At 34.4% G+C, this 22,962-nt stretch overlaps 1 protein-coding gene across 3 annotated transcripts in view; it reads right to left on the bottom strand.

Annotated features, from left to right (window-relative positions):
- Positions 1–2,361: 2,361 nt before the first annotated feature.
- Positions 2,362–22,962, bottom strand: part of LOC127881836 (sodium- and chloride-dependent neutral and basic amino acid transporter B(0+)-like) — a 25,076-nt gene continuing 4,475 nt past the window's right edge. Inside the window, exons 2-13 of one of the 3 annotated variants that reach the window (XM_052429977.1) lie at positions 16,231–16,408; positions 15,567–15,698; positions 13,889–14,016; positions 13,509–13,690; positions 12,798–12,936; positions 11,127–11,261; positions 10,855–10,958; positions 10,295–10,532; positions 9,156–9,284; positions 8,463–8,562; positions 8,076–8,182; positions 2,362–3,248 (exon numbers count right to left, since the gene is read on the bottom strand). In XM_052429977.1, coding sequence (XP_052285937.1) covers positions 3,099–3,248; positions 8,076–8,182; positions 8,463–8,562; positions 9,156–9,284; positions 10,295–10,532; positions 10,855–10,958; positions 11,127–11,261; positions 12,798–12,936; positions 13,509–13,690; positions 13,889–14,016; positions 15,567–15,698; positions 16,231–16,408 — 1,722 coding nt within the window. In that variant the 3' untranslated portion in view covers positions 2,362–3,098. Of the gene's footprint in view, positions 3,249–5,450; positions 7,910–8,075; positions 8,183–8,462; positions 8,563–9,155; positions 9,285–10,294; positions 10,533–10,854; positions 10,959–11,126; positions 11,262–12,797; positions 12,937–13,508; positions 13,691–13,888; positions 14,017–15,566; positions 15,699–16,230; positions 16,409–22,962 lie in introns of those variants that run through there. The other 2 variants (XM_052429976.1, XM_052429978.1) reach the window with 2 other exon arrangements.

Below are 22,962 nucleotides of genomic sequence, written 5' to 3'. Positions count from 1 at the left end.
TCGCATGTAATTCTATTCGATTGGTCAAATATTTAATGATAGTTTGGGATACACGACGTTTTGCAAACGACGACGTACCCATTAAACATACGGGAGAAAAGATATATACCTGGCATGCGCACATGAGTTTTAAAAATGAGTTTATCAAATGAAATACATCCAAATGAATACACTTTGTTGCTACGTTTGTGTATTTCAAATACACGTTTAAGAGGTCATTCCGCACCTGAGGCTTCATAATGCGACGAACCGCAGCGTGCCTCAGCATTCTTAGTTATGTTATTAATTTTCTACACTCATACAACTTGGGACGTGTTTTAATGTATAATCAGCTTCAAATCTAGCTATGCGGTGAAACTGGAGTACCGCGGTACACACAGAAACAAAGATAAATTGATATCTTTAAATAGTGGTATGTAACCTATCTTGCGACAATCGTGATACATCGTCTATCTCCGGAATCCTCCAAAAGATTGGCTTTTGGAATAAATCGTTTATCGTGATACATCGTATTTATGGAATAAATCGTCTGCTGATCCAGAGTGATAAATCGTCTGCTGAGATTTAACGGAAAGCAGCTTAGTTCTATTAGTGTATGTGAGAGCAAGGAACGAAAACTCTGCGTGGAGATTGGATCTTGCGGTTTCCTGGAATTAGCTCCCATTTGAATATAGATGTACTAATATAACCTCCCTTTGTTGTATATTTGTTTATATAATATATTATTAAAGGTCAGAATACAATAAATAGTTTCCCTTTATAATTCAATGTGAAAGCGACAACTTTAGGCCAAAATAAATGCAACATTTTGCACATAGAGACCCCCATAACCATACCTTTTCTTAGAGGCCATTCTAAGCGGAATCGATTTATGCAATAACAAATATATGTCATGTTCAATGCAAGAAAATCGACTGTTTTTGCATTTTTTTTCGGCCGTTTCTTAGTGGAATATAAACTTTTTCAGTGCGATGGTTTACTATAGTCTTCAAGTTTATTTCAGGGATTCAGTAGTAAACACATATTCATGCCCTACCATTATCTCCAAAAGATAACAACAGATTAATAGAGTGTAAAAAAGTGTAAGATTAAAAGTGTAAAACATGCCTTCCTGTCAAATATGGTATTTTTTTAGAAAGTACATCCCTTCATGAAACGGTTATTTAGTGTACTGTAACCTTAACAATGGTGATTTTGTGAATTTATTTATCATTTTCCAATTATAAAGTCGTTTCCGGGATGTTCGTCAAAGGCACGATACAATGAGGATGGCCAATACTTTGATAATAAGACATATATCAGATTGATATATTGTTAAACTCATTTAAATGTAAAAATCAACTGCCACGCTATTTAAAACCCGTACAAACCCTTTACTTATCGAATGTAAGTCATGCCTTACTGCGATTCAATTACGGTTTTATTAGCGAGAACGAATATGACAAAGTCGCGATTTTTCACACACTCCGATCTACTCGCAGGAAATGACGTCATTTTAACACATGTTCATGCCCTCAATAACGAGCCGGCTTTACATGGCTAAAGTGAAAAATCCTGAGCTCCAACGTGGGATTGAACCCGCGACCTCCAGCGTGGTATTGAGACACTATAAGCGCGTCGCTAAAGAGTTATCTTAACAGCAAGGCTGTTGGAAGTGACCTTATTTCACTACATGGCTTCGGATGTGTTTTCCCCTGCAACTTAGAAAAATTGATGAAAATGGAAGATTATAGTGATTATGATGAGTGTTCCGTTCAACCAAATATGTTAGAGTCAGAATTAAGTGACAGTCAGTAAGATTGTCCTGATTCTGACACGGAAAGCGAGGAATATTATACCGATGCTCAAGATGACCATCGTGTTGGGAAAACGGATTGGTAAATATGTAACTTTCTTATTTTGTTACATGCTCGTGTCGTGAAAAACACACAAAAAACGATTTCTTTGATTATTATTCTTCTGTACAAGCTTGTAGAATATGACCACGTTGTATGATTAATAATTATAAATAAGAACGGATAATTGTACCAGTTCTGATTGGTAAATGAATTTATGTATTGACACTCAACATACTATTTTGTATTTTCAGGTGTACATGTTCATGTTGCACACCATATCGTGTACAGATTGAGTGCAAATGCTGCACTGAATACCCAGAGCTGATGGAAAGGATGGACGAGGCAGGGGTAAAGTGCATAACTGGGCACACTGGCTTCCATGCTAACTGTCTCCATCCAGATGTCATTGAAGGTTTGTTTTACGAGAAGTAAACGCCTTCGGCGATGTAGTCCTAACACATGAGTAAGTTGTTATTAACTATTAAACATGGTAAAGAAACCAGGACAGATTGTTTGTAAAGAAAATCCACTGCAGACAAACACCATGTTTTGTGTGAATTTGATAACAGTTGTATTTCATTCCGTGAACATGTTTTGATGCAAATAATAAAAATAACATAAAAAGATATCATTTTGTTTCAACATTAAAATATGTATGTATACAAGTTGATTGAGTTGTTTAACCCATTTATACCTAGCGTCCTGAAAAAAGGACATTGCAAACAGCGTAGACCCTAGATGAGACGCCGCATAATGCGGCGTCTCATCTGGGTCTGCGCTGTTTGCTTAAAGAAATTTTTGTAAGAAATATTCTAAATATAGAAATAAATATTTTAGACATCCCTAATTTTGGAAATAAATTGATCCAACTTAGAAGGATGGGAGAGTCCACTGGGCATAAATGGGTTAAATGTAAACTAAAGTATCAATCTTCGGAACAATGCTTTCTGGTTTCTTACAAATGCAATTTCATTAAGTTTTATGAATATTTGAAATACATATATATATTAACAAGCTGATTAAATTGTTCAAAAGTACATTATAATAACAACCTGCTACAGCATGATGTGTAGCTGCGTACAGACACTTATTTCTGACATATTTTCAGTTAGACATATATTATATAATAATATATACAAGCTGTTTAAGTTTGTTAAACTGCAAACTAAAACAAGAATCTGCTACAACATGGGTTGTGTAATTGTCAAGTTGAAAAGTACCTTTGTTGTACTTAACTTACTAATATTCATCATTATGGTATCATAATAAATTTAACTTCAGAGTATACAGATACATAGCATATAGAAGACTGGCTCTTTGGATATAGCAGTGTGTGAGCAAGAAGGAGCGATGACCTCTTCCGTCATGCGCTGTGGCAGCCATTCCCCGGAGGTTTTCGTCCGGCATACACTGGATATATATAAAATCCCAAAACTTTGTGTTTTCATTACTTTCACAGTTTAATGACCTTTATGTGAAGATGATCGTTAAAGAGACATTTCGGCTGCGATGTGTTTTTAAGAATTATGTTCCTTTGCGTTCTTTTTTTCAACTGTAGAATATACTTTAGATTTATCGATGTCGAGGCATTTGTCGTAGGGGCACCAGGGTCTGTGGCACATTAAATACGTTTTATAAATTATCTTGCGCACAATTGTACGTGTTTCAAATTCATTGAAATATACTTTTCTTATCATCGTAACCAAACTGTTTGACCCGCTGATTTTGAGTTTTAGTATTATAAATATGTTATTGGTACCTTGGTCGGGTCATCATTCATGTAATATCTTTAGTTTGAACTTTGCAGTTTAACTGACACTTGCACTCAGGGTGCAGAACCCACGTGGTATTCTGGGGTTTACATTCGGTCTGGACGGAATGTTAACACACCGTTTCAAACTATATTTTTGCAAATATCGCAAGTTATTTCAATACATTTGAAAATATCTTTAGTGCTTAAAATACATTTTTTTCTCGCAGTTTGTGTCGATATAGTATAAGAATCAATCATTGAATACGTCTGAAATCGGTGACTATAATTTCACGTTGTGTGAAGCAAAAGCATACAGAACAAACGACATTTTTGAACAAGTTTATTAAATAAAGTAATTTTGATGTTTTTTTAAATTGCCATAAGCATAAAAAATCTTTCATTTATGCACTTGTTGAAATTCTAAAGAAACTTGTTAAACAAAGTTATTTGAAAAAAATCTAGCACTTACCGGTGTATGTTTCATTTATTTACGTTTAATTTGGAACCCCACTAAGTCTAGGGATCCTGCACCCTTGAACTAGCTTTTCAATGAAACAATAACAGGTTGTCAACAAAGTAATATGATTCAGATGGTGCGAGCAGCGTCAGACAGGTGGTTTCTGGTCGATAACTTAAGTACCAATTGTAACGAAACTTTGCTACGGCAAGACTTCTGTAAGGCCTAGCATTTTTGGGCATGTCGTGACACTGTTCCAAACAGAAACGGGTTCTGTTCAATAACTTTAGTTTGCATGGAAATATGTTTGAAGGAATTTCTTGTCCACGAAACTTACATTTGTAAAATATGGTGATTCGAAAGTTGAAAAGAAGTTAGTTTTCACACAAAAAGTGCCGTATCTCCAGTTGTGTAAATCTCTGCGAAATATGGCCAAGTTCACATGCTGCTTACTATGCAAGTACCGTAGAAGCAATACGTATTAGATGCACTTATCATAATGTGAAACTGTCCGTTTTGCGTAAAAAGGATCCATAATTCCGTGTTCAACGTAATGGTGGGCAAGTTCATATGTTGCTTTATATATTTGCCAATGTTCATCCCTCTAGTACATATTTAAGAAATAGAAAACCTCACTTCAGGCCCAATGGCGAAATAGTGACCAGCCAGGTAGCCCTAAATAGAATATGGACCGAAGCCTTCGTAAGATCGTTTGTTATTTCACGAGTGTTCATAGAAAATATATTCTCACGAGTGGCGCAGCCACCAGTGAAAATACTAATTTTCTATGATCGCGAAACGATCTTACACTGACATGAACTCATTTTATGTTTCTTGTATGCCCCTTTTTCAAGAAAATAATTAACAGCTGTTTCCTTTTCGCTGAAAAGTAACCCTTTCTCCCGTGGCGTGCCTCAATACATTTCGATACACAAAATGACGTCATTAGTGTTTGCATCATCCTCCGCCGAATGAAAAAGTCCAATATATGATGGTTTACGAGTAAACAAAGCTGAAAGGTTTTAACATGTTATTGCTCTTGCTAAAATAAGCAAACAAAGTTAAGCATAAAATTCTGCTAGTGTAACAACATTTACTGAACAGTACATGTCCGTGTCAAACAAGGGAAGTAAATCTTGATATGAACCGGAGTTATGGACCCTTTTTTAACAAAGATATTCCACTGTTAAAGGGGCCTTTTCACGTTTTGGTAAATTGACAAAATTGAAAAAAGTTGTTTCAGATTCGCAAATTTTCAGTAACTTAAGTAAGTTGTTCGGTAACTTAAGTAAGTACATTTTTTCACTTGTCCTCAAAGATAAACTCAATTGAAAGTGTTCATATCAACCAGTTTCCATGGCAACCGCCACTCAAAATTGGAAAACGGAACAGGGCGACTATATCACATCATTATATATTTTATTTTATCGTAATACAAACAAAGTAGTGTTTAAACAAAGGCTACATTGTTCTTTATTTTAAAGACAAAAATTATATATTTATCTCATTTGCATATTCATTAACATTAATGAGAAACTAACAAAATCGGGAGAAAATAGACAAATATCACAGTCTACATTCTTTGACGCATTTGGGCTATCATCACAGACCTCCTTTTTTTAGGAAAACGCAATTTATCTACCGAGTCGGTTCTAGAATTGCCGTACATTACACACGTGAATATATCCAATTCATCTACTACTTCGTCTGCAACTGTGCAAGTAATTTCTAAAGCAGCAATTGGAGCAACGGTTCGTGGCATTTTTTCCATCAACTTAATAGGTTTAATATGCCCCTTTTCTTTGAAAGCGCTTGTTGTGTCACAACCGCAGTATGCATGCACACCTAAAAGTGCTGATCTGAACTCTTCAGTCAATTCCGTAGCTACTTCATTCATGTCAAATAATTTTCTTTGATTGTCAGCACAAGTGTCAAAAGTATCTTGCAACCGTCAAATAATTGAATGTAGTACAAAGTGATGAATAATATGTCACTGTCAGGGGTTCGAATTTGAATAGTGTTGTAACCCTGTTCTGTCCCATACAGGGCATACATAATAATTCTAGTGTCGGTTTCCTCTTGTGTCGAGTTCAGGTCTTCAACAAGTGTCTTTTCAGTGGTTTCTCCATCTCTTGTTGTGAACTGAAAGGCTTCTTATTCACAAACCAGAATAATTTTCCTGCCTTCTAGTTTATTTGCATATTCATCGCGCTCACATGACTTGCACACGATCTTCACAAGTTGTGGCTTGTTCTCGTCATTTGTGAGGAAATTCTTCCAGTCTGCCGGTTTTTAGAAGTTTTCGCCTTTTACCAGAAGTTTTTCTCCACACCCGCGACGTTTCCTATCCATTGAATTGACAGACCCTTGCTTGTACATGTCTGTATTTGATATGACATATGTCTTCTTCGGTGTCATGTTAAATAGTTTTTTAGAAATTTGTTTAAAATGTGACGGGATGTCTTTCATCGAATGCAACAATGCATATTATTGTTTACACCAGCTAAACTATTATTTAAAGGGGCCTTTCCACAGATATTGGCATGTATTGAAGTTTGTCATTAAATGCTTTATATTGATAAATGTAAACATTGGATCTAAAAAGCTCAAGTAAAAATTCAAGAACAAAAGGTAACCCTCAACAGGGCTCGAACCACTGACCCCTGGATTTCTTGGGTTAAAGTCTACCATTATGACCAGTCGGTCATCCGTGCTTATACAATGCTGGATGCATTTTATACTTTATATAAGCAATCCTCGTAGTAACACAAAATATAGCGAAAGCAACAGAACTCTCCTAATTATTTACTCGTTTTGCGTTGCAACGCTTTATAATTTTCAGATTTTTAAATCGTCAAAGATGCATATAATGGATATTTTAGAGCATGGTAAATGTTCAGTATTAATATTTCCTCACAAATGTCATAATTTAAACAAAATATGCGAATCTGAATTAACTTTCAAAACGTGAAAAGGCCCCTTTAAGATACAACATGTAGTGGTACATCAAATTATTGTTTGTTTGTAGGAGTAACTGCTCGTATTTGTTGTTCAGTTTACGTGCAATTACATCTTCATATATTCGTTTCATTATTTATACGCGTTTCATCTACGAAAATTTGAGCCGATTTAATTTTACAATAATTCTTACAGTTTGTTCTTAGGGGGTTTCATAGGCGGATAGGTTGGTTCTACGCCGTTATGATTTCTGGTATTGCTTTCCCCTATTGTTTATTTATTTTACCTGCAGAATGCAGTTTGGACACGTTTAGTGCCTGCACGACAATACAGTGATAAAAGGCTTTTTATCAAATAAAACCCAAAACTAATTTGGCCGATTCTCATGTTTCGATGTATGATTTTGTCCCTATTCTTGAAAAGCTTTTATTATATTAAGTATGATCAAGTCCACACTATTATTCGCGACACAATATAATAGAAAAAAAAATAATACCTTCAACATATTTTCGCACAATAGACGTAATATGGACCTGAACTATATTATACAGCTAATGACAATCGAGGGAACAAATCAAATTACATATGTGTATACACGTCTCCATAAGCAACAACTTCAGGATTGTCAACGCCATATTTTGCGACCATGTCCAAATTGTAAGCAAGATGTTGTTTCATACTACCATCGTTTGGTCCCCAATTTGCATCAGGGGTGGTTATAGTTCGTAGACGTTCGAACACGTTCCCTTTGGCCGTAAATAATTTGTACAGGAATACCAGGGGTATCGGAATCAGTACCAATGCGGTAAGGGAAAATCCTATTCCCAGGGCAAACCGTGGATACGGAACACCTTTGGTTATTTCCGGGGACTTGAATTTAATCATTCGATAGAGAAAGAGTGCCTGAAAAACGCGCAAATAAAATAACCACACAATTTGACACATTTAATACTGTGCTTGAGAGAGTTTAAAAAATTAAGTATTCATGCTACTATACCAAGGTTCCGATGCTGACAGGTCAATAAACACTGAAATGCAAAAATATGTCGTTTAAATTAATTTGTCATACCCCAATCAGAAAAGGAGCACACACGGACCAACAGAAACCCCAGAAGTACATCGGTCGTGGCGCATGTCCAAGCATGTATTCGCAATCCTTCATAAACCGTTTGACTCCTAAAAATATCAATGGCTATATAGAATAATAATTGAAACACACTTTACAACATATCAATATTACGTTGCAGTAAATGCTCACACTAAACAAACATTGCATTAATGATCGATTATAAAAGGCGTTTTTGTCTTATAGCAGTGAGTATAACTCAGAACGATACAAATTGTAAGGTCTGTTAAGATCATTAATAACGAACAAACAAACGCAGACCGCGTTATAAGTCGATAGCATAAAAACAGCAATAGACAACAATTTATTAGAACACATCTATAGACTTACCGTACACCCACATTATTGCAATGCTCTCACACACAGCTATGAAAAGTACCGAGAAATCCGAACCGAAGAAATCCATCAACGTTACCACATAGTCCCCACCCTGTAAAAGCAAAACAATCTTCGGAACAATATTATTAATACAGTATTTGAGACATATAACGGAAGTCAGTTGATCTACTAAAATATATGTCTATGTTGTCGATCGATTGTGCAGTACATAAATATGCCAGTTGAGTGAATGGCATGCAACTGTATTGACAATATAAATACACATTATTTGTATGATGACGAGCGTGAATTTTGTGCATTGTTCGATTTTTTAAATTGCACGCTTAACAAGTTGCATTCATCTTACAAAAACAGGCGCTGCGACGTTTAATATAATGACACTGTTGAAGCAGAGGAAGGGATAACAAGGGTGCGTACTGATCTCCACTTTAAGTGTTGTTTAGTTAGTTTGACTGTTTTACTGCTTTTTGTGTATGTCGATTTACAAAAACAGTTTAAAACTAGTGCAATTTTATTATGATCAAAATTTGAATTCAATATACTTGTTTGATTGAACAGAAATAAATCGTTATAAAACATAATTGTTTTCTTAAGACAATCCTTTGAACGTGTTGTAGTCCAGTACCGGCTAATGTTTATTCTGTAATATTAAGATCATGCTTAGTTTGTAACATCCAATCTTACCGGCGTGATGCAAGGAAGAGCAATTAAGTATAATGCGACACCAAAACCGATGCACATGTGCGTCTTGTACTTCCGTAGTCTCGGAAATTCGTCCTGGATACACACAAGAGTGGTTTCCAAGAAACCAAACTGAAACGGAAACATTTTACAGCTATTTTAGTTACATTAAGGAACAGTCATTGTTTTTATCAAAAAAAGAGGAGTTCATTGTTTTGACTTTTTGAACGGTTGTCCAAGCCCGTTATATGAAGTATCGATGATGAGGAAAACAATTGCATCGACAGTTTATATTTGTAAACGCAATATCTACTTTAATATCTTGTTCTTATGAAACATCTTAATTTTTACTACTGCCATTACTACTCCTACTTTTGCAACTACTACTACTTCGGCAATAACTTACTACTTTATTTTTTTATAGTGTGCCACGATCTGCGCAGTTTTTCAATTCATGACGGCAATATATAAAATCAAGTTTTTTTCAGCAAAGTGGTTAACATAATAAAAGGCATAATTTAAAATTAAATTTTGAAGGAGAGATGAAACAATGCTTTTTTCAAAAAGGCTAATAATTATACCGGTAATCACATTGATGGTAAAAAAACGCAAGATAAGCAATAACTATTGCTTTGTTTGGTATCGTAAGGACTTTAGTGGACATATTGATACAAATTGACATATTGATGATATAAACGAAACAAACACATGTTGCTGTGCGCGTTGTACACGCCACTGGCTTTTAAGTTGCTTGTTCGCCAATACCAATAGGCGTCTGAGGATGTTTTCATTAATACATTGGTGGTAATATTTAGTAATACATCGTGACTGTTTTGTATTACTGGTAGCTTGTTTGTGAATACTAACATACGTCTGTCGATTAGCAAGTAGTATACGGGTTCATTACGTAAAGGAAATTTTTATATGGAGCTTATTAAATATAGTTGCTGTCTAGCCAGACATTTTCTTTAAGGACGTGGATGGTCGTATTAATTTAACGGTTCAAATATTCCAAACCAATTTTTATAAACACAGCTGGTTCTTAGCAATGAAAACAATTTACCTATGTTTGAAGTTTATAAACATATAAATATGATTGATAGAGTGAACACTGTCGTTATAGTTTACTCAGTTTGACACACCTGACTATCCAGACCGAGTGTGAACAGCATAAAGAAGAACAATATGGACCACAGCTGATTGGGCGGTAACTTGGAGAGAGCCTCGGGGTATGCCACGAAGGCGAGACCATATCCTCCCTTGGCCACGTCCTTCACACCCACTCCAATCTGCTTGGCCATGCCACCAAGATTAGCGAAGATGACAAAGCCAGCAATGATACTGGTGATAAGATCCATTGAGCTAATGAGCAAAGCATCACTGAAAAAGAACGACTTAAACGTTTAGTTTGTTTGTCCAGAAAGAATGTGCACCGCATCTGCTTATCATAGTAGCAGTGAGCAAGTCAACGTTAATTATGCCTGTAGTTGATGCATATTGTTACGCGCGAGTTTTGTGTATTGTAGCGACTGCTTTTGTGTAGCCATTTTAAGCAGTACATTAGTTTGCTTAAACAATATACTACGAGCTATGCTTAAGCTGTATTCCTGCTTAATATGTTGTTAACACTTGGTTCACAAAGTGCATATAATTTATTGAAATCACGTTATTTTAATGAGCGTGCGTATCTATAGACATTAACCCATATACGTTGTTCTTGAATTTGTTGTAGCTGCCGAACATTAGGATACCTCCGAATGCCACAGATAGCGAGAAGAACATCTGTCCCGCTGCAGCCGCCCACACCTGATAATAAAACACAATACATTTAACATTTGAAACAGAATTGCAACCATTAAAATTATTGAGAAATATCGCACTTGCGACGATTCCAGAAGCTTAAAGGTACATTTTATTGTAGCTTTAGTTCACGATGATATACAATGATACAAACTATAGTGCGTACAAACTCACGTCTAAAGAGGCCAGTTTTTTCCACTCTGGAACGATGAAGTATTTAATGCCGTCGATGGCCCCGTCAAGCAGACATCCTCTGATCAGAAGAATGATCAGAATCACGTACGGGAATGTGGCAGTGAAGTACACAACCTAGGGAAAGTATAAATTATAGATACGACCATATGAGCAAGCGTTTGGGAACGTGGAAGTCATGTAGAAAGCTTTTGGTGGAACATTTGATGTTCGTTCTGTGAAAAGGGGATTAAATGTGTGTGCGTAAAGTGTCGACCCAGATTAGCCTGTGCCGTCCGCATACGTTCATCAGGAACAACACTTTCCGTCTTAACTGGAGTTTTCACAAAGAAGAACCTTATTTTAACAAAAAATACCATAAAAACGAAAAGTGGCGAACATCACAAGCTAGTCTGGGACGACATTTACGCTCGTGCAGAAGGCCCTCTTTTCACAGTGTGAGGTATATAGCAAATCGACGCACTTCGAAAAGAAAGTGAATTGCACCATCGGATAGAACAATGAAATAAACTTTAATGTGGCCATACTTAATTCGCTCAAACTTTTAAAAGGTGTGGGTAACTTACTGCAGCAGAATATATAGCTCAAACGAGCACGGTATTAGTATGATTAAGTCCACCAAATGGACATTATGTCAAACGTTTTTTTTTCGCGTTTGTTTACTTTTCGCTGACATACATTTGTGGTATTGTTTCCTGGCTTACAATACTTTTTACGCTTATCCTCAAACTTTAGCTTTATTTTGTATCTGATAACGCGTTCACATGTGCATAAACAGTCCTTTTATGTGGGTTACCATTAATCACACTTCATCTAAAACAAACCTCTGTATTACGCGCATTCATGAAACTTTTATTTGAAATCAATGACCATGTTTTATTTAAAAGCGTAACATATTTATTAATTCATGTTATGGACAATGACGACACCAGTTTGTTACTTCTTGTATTATCATAAATAGTTATTTTCAGGACACAAACACGAACATTTGACCTAGCAAATTCAAAGCATTCGACAAGATGCGATTTATTAAATTTTAAAAATGAACGAAAATACTTGCAGCTAACATGATTGATTTTAGGTAAACTACGCTTGTGGCTATACGTGAAGAAGGACTTTTGTGTTACGATGTATACTTTTTTAGGAACAGATTTGTACTTCTTAAAGTTTTAACTTCTTTTTATACTCCTAACGTTATACTATGTCTGGCAGAACGTTTAGGTAACTCTTATATTTTAAATATGCAGACATAAGAGGACATACTAATTGATGCAGTAATTTGTGAACATTCTAATTCGAGTTAAAAAAACACATACTACATATCAGCATGTGTTTATTGAACAATGATTGGTTGATGTTTTTTTCAGTTATTGGGATATCATAAACTAAATTAACTTGACGATTCCAAGCCCGTTCAAGATAGTTCATACACCACCATGTACAAAACATACTTAAACCTAACAATAACAGCCATAGAGGAAAATATGTTGACTGTTAAATGACGCGTTGGGTATACCAAAACTAGATTTAAGACTTTTGAGTTTAATATACGGCGCGACATACAGTTTGATGTTAAGTAAATTGTTTTTCAGACGACTTTGAACGTAAAATTCTGAGCACGTTACAAAGAAACATAAATGTTTTCGTGATTACCTTTCCAGAGGACTTGATCCCTTTAATTAGGCACACAACTACAATAATCCAGGCCAAGAGGAGACAAAGGGCCAGTTGCCATATTGGGGCTCCCATGTCTGAGGGGTACATATTAGGGGCCTTTTGAATCACCGTCTTACTGTAATAAGTCAATGGTTGGTATAACAATTTGTCAAATTAAAAGTCAGTTAATATAGGGTTGAACAGTAGGTGTTTGTGTGCTCATTTTTTGTTTTAATTTAAAGATAAAATATTAAGATACTTGATGAATAATACGGTCCTTTAAAGTGTCTGCAGCAGCAGTGTGGTGGCACAATCAGACGGGTCGCTACGCCAGTTTTCGAACTTTAATGCTAGTTATCTACCAAAAATTAAACTATAATCTCAAAGCACATTCTTATCTTACACATAGCAGCAGCTGTATTAAAGAATGTAGCATTAATTATTTATAAAACAATGTTTAAATCAAGTTTTATACATTATAATGAATAGTTTTCTGAAAGCATATAACTATTGCCTGAGGGTTTCAACAATGGGATTTATTCGACCATGCTATATATTACATGCAATCTTTTTTTAAAAGTCTGTATTGAAAGCACACACGAATACGTGTTAACGAATCTGTCACATATTGTTTCAAAATTGCAGATGTGTGCCATTGCTTTATTAGTACAGCCACCCACACAGTAACGTGGATGTAGATTTACTTACTAGAAATATAATTCAGCGACCGCCGTGTTGGTAGTGTTGGTGCAATTGACTGAAAGACCTTCATTAAAGGTGTAGTTTGTTAAACTACACAAACATTTAACACCTTGATCAAGGGTTACATTTCCGGTACATGTTTCGAGTTTATGGGTTGTCTTTTCGACGCAACCATAGTCAAGCCATTCCTGGAAGAGATATAAAGGCTCTGTTTCAAAATGATCCTTAAAAAATATAGCGGTATCGCTGGTTCGCACAATACCAGAGCAATAACACGGAACGATAGTTATTGTTGCAGCATAGTCATAACTTACATGATAATAAATTGTGTGAAAACTGCATACATTATACTAAATATACTTTTCATGTATTTCTAACACACTTACATCTCTGCATTTTGTCCATGGTAAAACCTTTTGCATCGAGGCAAATAAGTAATACAGTGTATATGCTATGATCACGTTGTAGTAGATTGAAGCGACCAGTGATATAAGGCCCATGGCGATACCAATACCTGCAACAGCATAAGTATGAGTTTAAGTAAACATGAACAAATTTGCATCTAGTATGAACAATTATATTGGCCAGTATTAAGATAAAATTCAATGTTGATAAACATACCATCCATGTCAATGCATTACTTGTGTGTATCGCCTGTTTGTAATTCATGTTGATAAACATACCATCCATGTCAATGCATTACTAGTGTGTATCGACTGTTTGTAATTCATGTTGATAAACATACCATCCATGTCAATGCATTACTAGTGTGTATCGACTGTTTGTAATTCATGTTGATAAACATACCATCCATGTCAATGCATTACTAGTGTGTATCGACTGTTTGTAATTCATGTTGATAAACATACCATCCATGTCAATGCATTACTAGTGTGTATCGCCTGTTTATAATTCATGTTGATAAACATACCATCCATGTCAATGCATTACTAGTGTGTATCGACTGTTTGTAATTCATGTTGATAAACATACCATCCATGTCAATGCATTACTAGTGTGTATCGCCTGTTTATAATTCATGTTGATAAACATACCATCCATGTCAATGCATTACTAGTGTGTATCGCCTGTCCATGTCAATGCATTACTAGTGTGTATCGCCTGTCCATGTCAATGCATTACTAGTGTGTATCGCCTGTTTGTAATTCATGTTGATAAACATACTATCCATGTCAATGCATTACTAGTGTGTATCGCCTGTTTGTAATTCATGTTGATAAACATACCATCCATGTCAATGCATTACTAGTGTGTATCGCCTGTCCATGTCAATGCATTACTAGTGTGTATCGCCTGTTTGTAATTCATTTTGATAAACATACTATCCATGTCAATGCATTACTAGTGTGTATCGCCTGTCCATGTCAATGCATTACTAGTGTGTATCGCCTGTTTGTAATTCAAGTTGATAAACATACTATCCATGTCCATGCATTACTAGTGTGTATCGCCTGTCTATGTCAATGCATTACTTGTGTGTATCGCCTGTTTGTAATTCATGTTGATAAACATACTATCCATGTCAATGCATTACTAGTGTGTATCGCCTGTCTATGTCAATGCATTACTAGTGTGTATCGCCTGTCTATGTCAATGCATTACTAGTGTGTATCGCCTGTCTATGTCAATGCATTACTAGTGTGTATCGCCTGTCCATGTCAATGCATTACTAGTGTGTATCGCCTGTCTATGTCAATGCATTACTAGTGTATATCGCCTGTTTGTAATTCATGTTCAACAGCATGTTATATTGTACAAATCGTTTTAAATGTTATACATCGTTTTCATTTTCATGAATAAATATTAATATTTAGTATTTTTATTATATGAATTTATCAGCGAAAATATACCCATAGAAAATATATATTATAAAATGTATATTACACTATTATATTATTCTACACAATGATTGGAGTAAAACAGCGTCAGGATAATGACAAATGTGAATATCTTATGATATTTCGGTACTTTAAAATGGGAACAACTACATAAATAACCTAATTGATTATCGAAACTAAGGTTTATGCCTAGTGCAAGTATTACCTTTCGCACTGGGGTTCATCGCCCATATACCTGTTGGGCCTCTTCCAGAGTACTGGCTTATTATAAGTTCCATCATGTACATAGGCTTGCCGATCAGAATCTGCAGGATTAGGTAGGCAATGACAAAGGCAGCTATAATAAACGATAATAAAAGGAATATATATATATATATATATATATATATATATATATATATATATATATATATATTGTATTGATATTAATATAATTATATGCATATATTGTCAATTGTATGTCCAAACAAAATATTTTGTAATTATGCCACGGAGAAACGGAGAGTTTCTCCAATGCATTCAAGGCTTATGAGACCGTTTGTTGACTGACCCAAATACCTATTGATACTTGCTAACATGTGCAATCAAAAATCAATTGTATACCTAGTAATCTTTTACAAACGATACACCATTCCGCATTTCTTATACAGTTTTAGGTTAACAATAAGTATATACGTGATTTTGTATTTACTTAAACTGCATGCAGTAACAGTCAGCATACGATGTCAACGATGAAGTTAGTGTTATAGAAGGTAAATCATGTACTGCTATTTGATTATTTGTAAAAAAAAGTCTTGTATCAGCTGACCTTTGTTCCGTGAATCAAGTGATCGACATTCAATACAAAGAAATTATGTTATCGTGTATACCTCCACCATTTTCATAGGCCAGATATGAGAATCGCCAAACATTTCCCAGACCAACGGAGAGACCTATGCAAGACAGTATGAACTCCGCCTTGTTTCCCCATTGGCCTCGTTCATCTGGGTCCTCGATCTTTGCGTCGCTGTTCACTGACGGATTGCTTTCGCTGGCGTAGTATTCAGGCTAAAATGTGTATGTTGTTTGTACACTGTCTATATTTGATAAGTGCAAACCAGCTATTCAAGGATTTAGTGGACTAATGAAAGGTTTCCAGTTTAGTCGCAAAATATAGCAAGTTGTTGCATGCTTGAATTGATGTATTGGGTACCCATCGCGTAACAAAATAAAGATGGATTGATAGATATCCGTCTTATGTCTGTATCATCGAAGGGCTTTTAATACTTTTCAAATAATACACGTATAAGATATGAATCTCGAGTTTGAATAACAGTGTGCTTGTTTGCGCTGGGCTTACTTACATATCTCAATGTTTAATCGAACACTTCACGCATTAGAAAGTAAAATAAAGAGATGGAAAATGTATTATAGCTGTCAACCTTTTTTCGTACATTGACGGGCTAAAACCTTTGCCTTATGTAGACTGCACGCAACCTAGAGTTGTTTAACTTGTAGTTGATTTCAATAATAAGCAAATGCAGAGAATGTATTGTTGGCGTAATCTGTGAGTGCGCGCATTCATGTACATGTTCACTGATTAACGTGTATTGCGTGGTTTACTTGTGCGATGATAAAAGCTTTACTTTTGTTTAATGCAGTGCTGTATCTTAAATCATGAAAAGTGTTGACGCTTTGATACGTAGAATAATGACATGAAGTACGTAGCAATTAGCATTGACGTATTCTATACCTTTGGCTTGGTAGGCATACTTTAAAGTGCTTACAGCGGACTGGTTTCAGGGTTATACATTTTGGCACGAGACGCTAAAATAGAGATTAACTAAACATATCGATATAAATATGTGTTTATTTTACGATTACATGATGATTTTTCAAATGCAATACATTCGTATGTTAAAATTTGCAAAGTGAGGGCCTTCATGCAGTCAAAAAAGTATCAATCTTATTTTTTCACTATTGCATCTTTTCGTGGGCTTACATTGTATGTAACACTAATTATCCTTATTATCCTTAAATATCCTTATTATCAGTGTAAAACGGGAATAATAAGCGGTCATACGGCCCAATGATAAAATAGATAAACGGATCACTTACTACATATCAACTATCCGGATACCAAACATTACTTTTTCTTCAACAGAAGTGAATAGCTTTTTTTGGCATTTATAAAACGTCATATAGTTTTTATGACGTCTTACTTTACGACATGTTATTACGCCAAAGCCAACCTCGCGCATTTAAGTAGTGTTATTTATTTATCGTACAAGAGCATGCACTTTTGTTTTCAATTCAGCACAAACACGTCTTTTCATTACCGTTTATTTACATACATACGCTAATTAACTCCTATGTATTCCACTTGAAAAAATTGCGTTTGAATAACAATTCCTGAATACAACTGACATCGATCTTGCACAAAAATACAAATATATCCTTTATATAATAAATGACCACATACCGAAAAGGTCATTATCATTCATGAACTCTTTCTTACTCAGAAGCAAAGTGAAAATGGCCATGTGCAAACAGCATAAAACAAAAACAGCCCGTGAGTAACTTGCAGTCTATTCAGGTTTCATGCTGTTTGCTGCTCATCAGTATTTAAGGGTTGGAAATGAAGCCTTTACACATTGAATCCATTAAAAAGCTGTTAAATTAAATGTAACTTTCTAAGGGACTACAAATGCGCCAAAGTACGTATCTAAATGGTAAAGGCTTAAGTGTCATGGCAAGAAAACGCAGTTGATTTTACACGACTGGTATGTGCATGACTCTTAAATACTTATCACTCTTGGTAGTTTATTTATGCACACATGTCAAATATACGAAGATATCGACAATGGGATATAAAACCGTTTTTACAATAATGTTAATTAAGTTAAACACAATGCGAGGCACTAGTATGTCGGGGTGTATATGATTGCAATAATGCGAATAAATTTTTTGATATGAATGATAACAGTAAGATGCTAGCGTGTATCTTTAATACGATGCTGGTTGCGCTTATGCTTTTCATAATCGTCCTCATGATGGTACACATGGCATTGTTGGTCATACACGCGATGATATAGAAGCTGCTGATACTTTTGAACAGAACTGTTATTGCGAAAGGAACTATGCACTAAATTTACAGCACACATGAAGTAAAGGACACCACTAAATATAGTACCACAGGCAATTGACAACGTGACAAAAAATACGATAGGGACCTACTTTAATCCAAAATGTATGCCAACGAATGTTTTGTTAAATATGTTTTGTATTCACATTAAATTCTGCATTTAAGTACTTGTTCAACCAATTTAATTAATGCAAATATAACGCAAATTAAATCATCATGAAATCACTTAGACACGCTTGGAATGAAAATAGATCTCATCCCATTCGAATATACGGCTATTGTGGACGACATTGGTTTTAATTTAACCAATTTGATCGTAACTGTATAATTAAAATGTCTAATATTCATCTACACGGCTCATCCGCGAGTCTACGTAGCCAACGTACACTTTTTGTTACAGTGTTGTTAAATGTTTAGGCCAATCATATAATTGATCGTGCAATACCACAAAGCAGGTGAGTTACATGTATGAACGAATAAATTGAAGCCAAATCGATCTGATTTTCATGCAAAAGCGTATTTGATTTTTTTATAAAGGCGTTCATTCGTTGTGTATATGCGTTACGTTTTTTTTTTGGTTCCAAACAGACTCGATAAAGATACCTTATAATTGTCGTATTTAATGGTATATATAAATCATATTCGACAAAGTGAATTGATACATTTAAAGAGTTATTAGAAATGCACTCGACATCACTTCCATATTTACGCGTTTACTTACAAAAACTTTGTTGAAAAAAGGATTGTATGTATTATTTCGGTTATTATAATGTTAAATTACCATGTTCATTTCCCTGTTCAAACTTGAACAAAGGCTGTTATAACTTCATGGTCAACCATAGCTTTATACTAATCGCGGGAACTTTCATAAATAGTACACTTGTCTCTTATCTAATGTAATCACAATGTAAGAAATATGCGTCATTTACAGATTAGGACACTGCTAATAGTGGAAGTTGTAATATTGTTGACGATGAGTATGATACTATAATAATAATAATAATAATAATAAAATCTTTATTTAAAGAAGATATACTTGTTAAGAAATACATCAGATGAAATTCCATAATATGCAATTTATATAATACATTTTTTATTTTCAACAAGGTCTTCTAACAAGATACAATTTACAACAAATACATCATATTTCATCTTGAGCAATAAGAACAAAACATAAAGAATCATATATGCATACACATATAATGATATATATTATAATTAAAAACAAATGACAGACATAAAACTACAATAACCATTTATGCAAGAACAGTATTTAAACATTAAACTAATGTTATTTACTAAAACAACATGAAGCATGTTCAGTTTATTTCATAAAGTGTGGAAGAAAGATAAGCTTTTAATTTTTTCTTAAATGTAATTAAATTGTTTGTTTGACGTATAGATTGGGGTAACGAATTCCAAATTGTTTTGCTAGAAAATTCAAACGATTGTTTGAAATAGTTTGTTTTGGGTATTCGCACTAGCTTTAAATCCCCCTTTTCGCAAGATCGCAAGTTTTAGTGAATATTTTGTGAAGGTGTCAAAAGGTCACGTATGTATGTTGGGGTTTGATTGTGAAATGCTTTAAATACAATAACTGACATGAAATAGTGATTACGCTGTTCGAAAGTCAACCATTTTAGATCTTTAAATAGTGTTTTTGAATTAGTGTTGTACTTTTTATTTAAAATATGTGCACCACAACGCTTTTGTATTTTGACTATTCTATTAATTTCCGTTTTGGCCGCTGAACCCCAGGTAACGCATGCGTAGTCGGATATAGGTGAGATATAACCATTATAGAAGAGCTTACGCATTTCAAGGGTTAAATATGGTTTTATTTTTTGCAAAAGAAACATTCGTGATGACATTTTTGAACAAACGCTGTTAATGTGTAGTTTCCAAGATAGAGTATTGTCAATATAAAGGCCAAGAAGTTTTTGACAATTTACTGTTTTGATCACCGTATCTGAAATTTTAAGTTTTAGATCTGTCATGTTTTGAGCTTTCCGTTTTGACCCTAATACCATACAAGTAGTTTTTAGTGGATTAATAATCATGTTATTAGTTTGGCACCAATTATTTACAATTGAAAGATTTGTTTGTAGCTTATTTTGAAGTGTTTGAATATTTGTTCCCACAGTGTGCAATGTTGTATCATCAGCATACATTGCAGAATCACATGTAAGATCTAGCGAAAGATCATTAACGTAAATAAGAAATAGAAGAGGTCCTAAAATAGATCCTTGGGGAACACCAGCAATGATGCTTTTACAAGTAGAGGTAGTGTTTTCTGCTTTGATAAACTGAAATCGATTGCGGAGATATGAAGAAAATAGGTCGCATGACCTATCATTAAAATGATAAAGTTTTAATTTGTGTAAAAGAACCCTATGGTCCACAAGATCAAATGCTTTTTTAAAATCCAAGAAAATTGTACCTACCAGATTTCCATTATCAATTTGTTTAAGCCATGAATCAACTATATTAATCAATGCTGTTTGACAAGAATGATATTTGCGAAAACCCGACTGGGTTTTGTTTAATAGACTTGTAGATTCTAGATATAAATGCAATTGTTTAGCTATATGCTTTTCAAATATTTTAGATATAGTAGGTAAAAGTGATATTGGTCTATAATTATTGGGATCTTCTACCGATCCACCCTTATATAAAGGTATTACGTTTGCAATTTTAAGCATGTCGGGAAAAGTTCCATGTGATATACAGTTATTTATAAGAGCAGTGATTGGTTGTATAATGAAATCTTTGCAAAGTTTAATAATGCTGGGTCCTATACCATCAGCCCCAGCAGATTTGTTTGAATGAAGTTGATTAATTAAAGTACTAACTTCTGATGTGGTAATAAACTGAACAGAGAAATGCTTAGACTCTAGCTTAGCATCTAGATATGTTTTTAGTGAGTGGAAATCGTGTTCAGCAAATTTAGTCTTTTTAATAAGTTTCGAGATGTCAACAAAGTGATCATTAAGTGCATTAGCTACATTTGTTTTACCAGATATTATCCGATCATCCCTCCTTATTACATTTGGCAAAATAGAGGATTCTGTGTGTTCATTTGATGCTAATTTAATAGTTTTCCAGAGCGATTTCGCACTTGTTTTGTTTTGTACCGCATTCGAAAAATATTCTTTTTTAGCCATTTTGATTGCACTGTTACATTTATTACGCCACAACTTATTTTGTGGCCAATTAGATTCACGTTTATATTTATCCCTTAAAGACCTTGCTTGTTTTACGTTTTCGTTGTACCAACCAGGTTGTTGTAATCTCTTCACTTTTTTTATATTTTATAGGGGCATTCTTATTAAGGACTGAGTTTAATATGTTATAAAATACTTCAAATGCCTCATTAGCATCCTCTATTGTTTCAACCATATCAAAATTAGCATTTGCTAAGTCATTTTGAAAATTGATTTCATTAAATTTGTTAAAACATCTGTACTTAATAATTTTATGATCATCTGTTTTAACAATTTTACCTTTGACGCTTAATGTAAAAACTACTGGGTAATGGTCACTTATGCCTATTTTTGGTATGATTACCTCAGAAATGTTGTCATATTTTGAATACAAATGGTCTAATATTGATGATGAACACATATCACAATCTTCCATGTCTGCCTTATTTATCTGTAATTCAAATGAGTCAATCCAAGATTGAGGGCTATTTGGTGGGCGATAAACAAAGTTAATTAGATATGGTTTGTACTTTACAATGTTGATTTGTAGCCAAATAGATTCAATATCGTCACTTTCTAAATCATGTCTACGTACAAAAGTGATGCTATCTTTTATATAAACTATTATACCGCCTCCAGCAGAAATAGCCATATCACGTCTTACAATGCTGTAACCGGAAATGGATATTGTATTAATCTCCGTTTTATCATTTAAAAATGTTTCACAAAAGTCTACTATATCTAAAGAACTATTTTAGTGTAAGTAAACACGAATTTCATCCAATTTAGGCAATAAATGTTGGATATTCAAATGCATAATATGCAAACCTTTATATGTAAATGGAATATAATAATCATTATTTATGTTACATTTTAAAGTAGATTGTATGTGAGATTCCATAAGAACGTTACTATCCAGGGATGATATATCAGTGTCTAAGTTATTTATTGTGCTACATTTAACATTATTCAATCTTAAGCAATGTGGTTTATGTTGATTTGTATCATCATTAGCAATAATTAAACTACACTTACATTTGTGCGAGTCACATTGGTTACATACCGACGAAAGAATGTCAAATTTATTTGTGCTATATAACGATGTAGTACGTCTGTCATCAGTAACCTATTGTCTTTTGGGTAGTCTGCAGTCACGTGTAACATGATTTTGACGTCCACAGTTCGTGCAGTGTCGACTGTTTTCATGATTGACGTGTCGACGAACGTACCGGAAGTCACGATTTTCATTATGACAATCCTGATATTCACTCCGG

Source organism: Dreissena polymorpha, chromosome 5 (assembly GCF_020536995.1).
Source record: "Dreissena polymorpha isolate Duluth1 chromosome 5, UMN_Dpol_1.0, whole genome shotgun sequence".
NCBI lineage: Eukaryota > Metazoa > Mollusca > Bivalvia > Myida > Dreissenidae > Dreissena > Dreissena polymorpha.
This window is presented reverse-complemented; position numbering and strand designations above follow the sequence as displayed.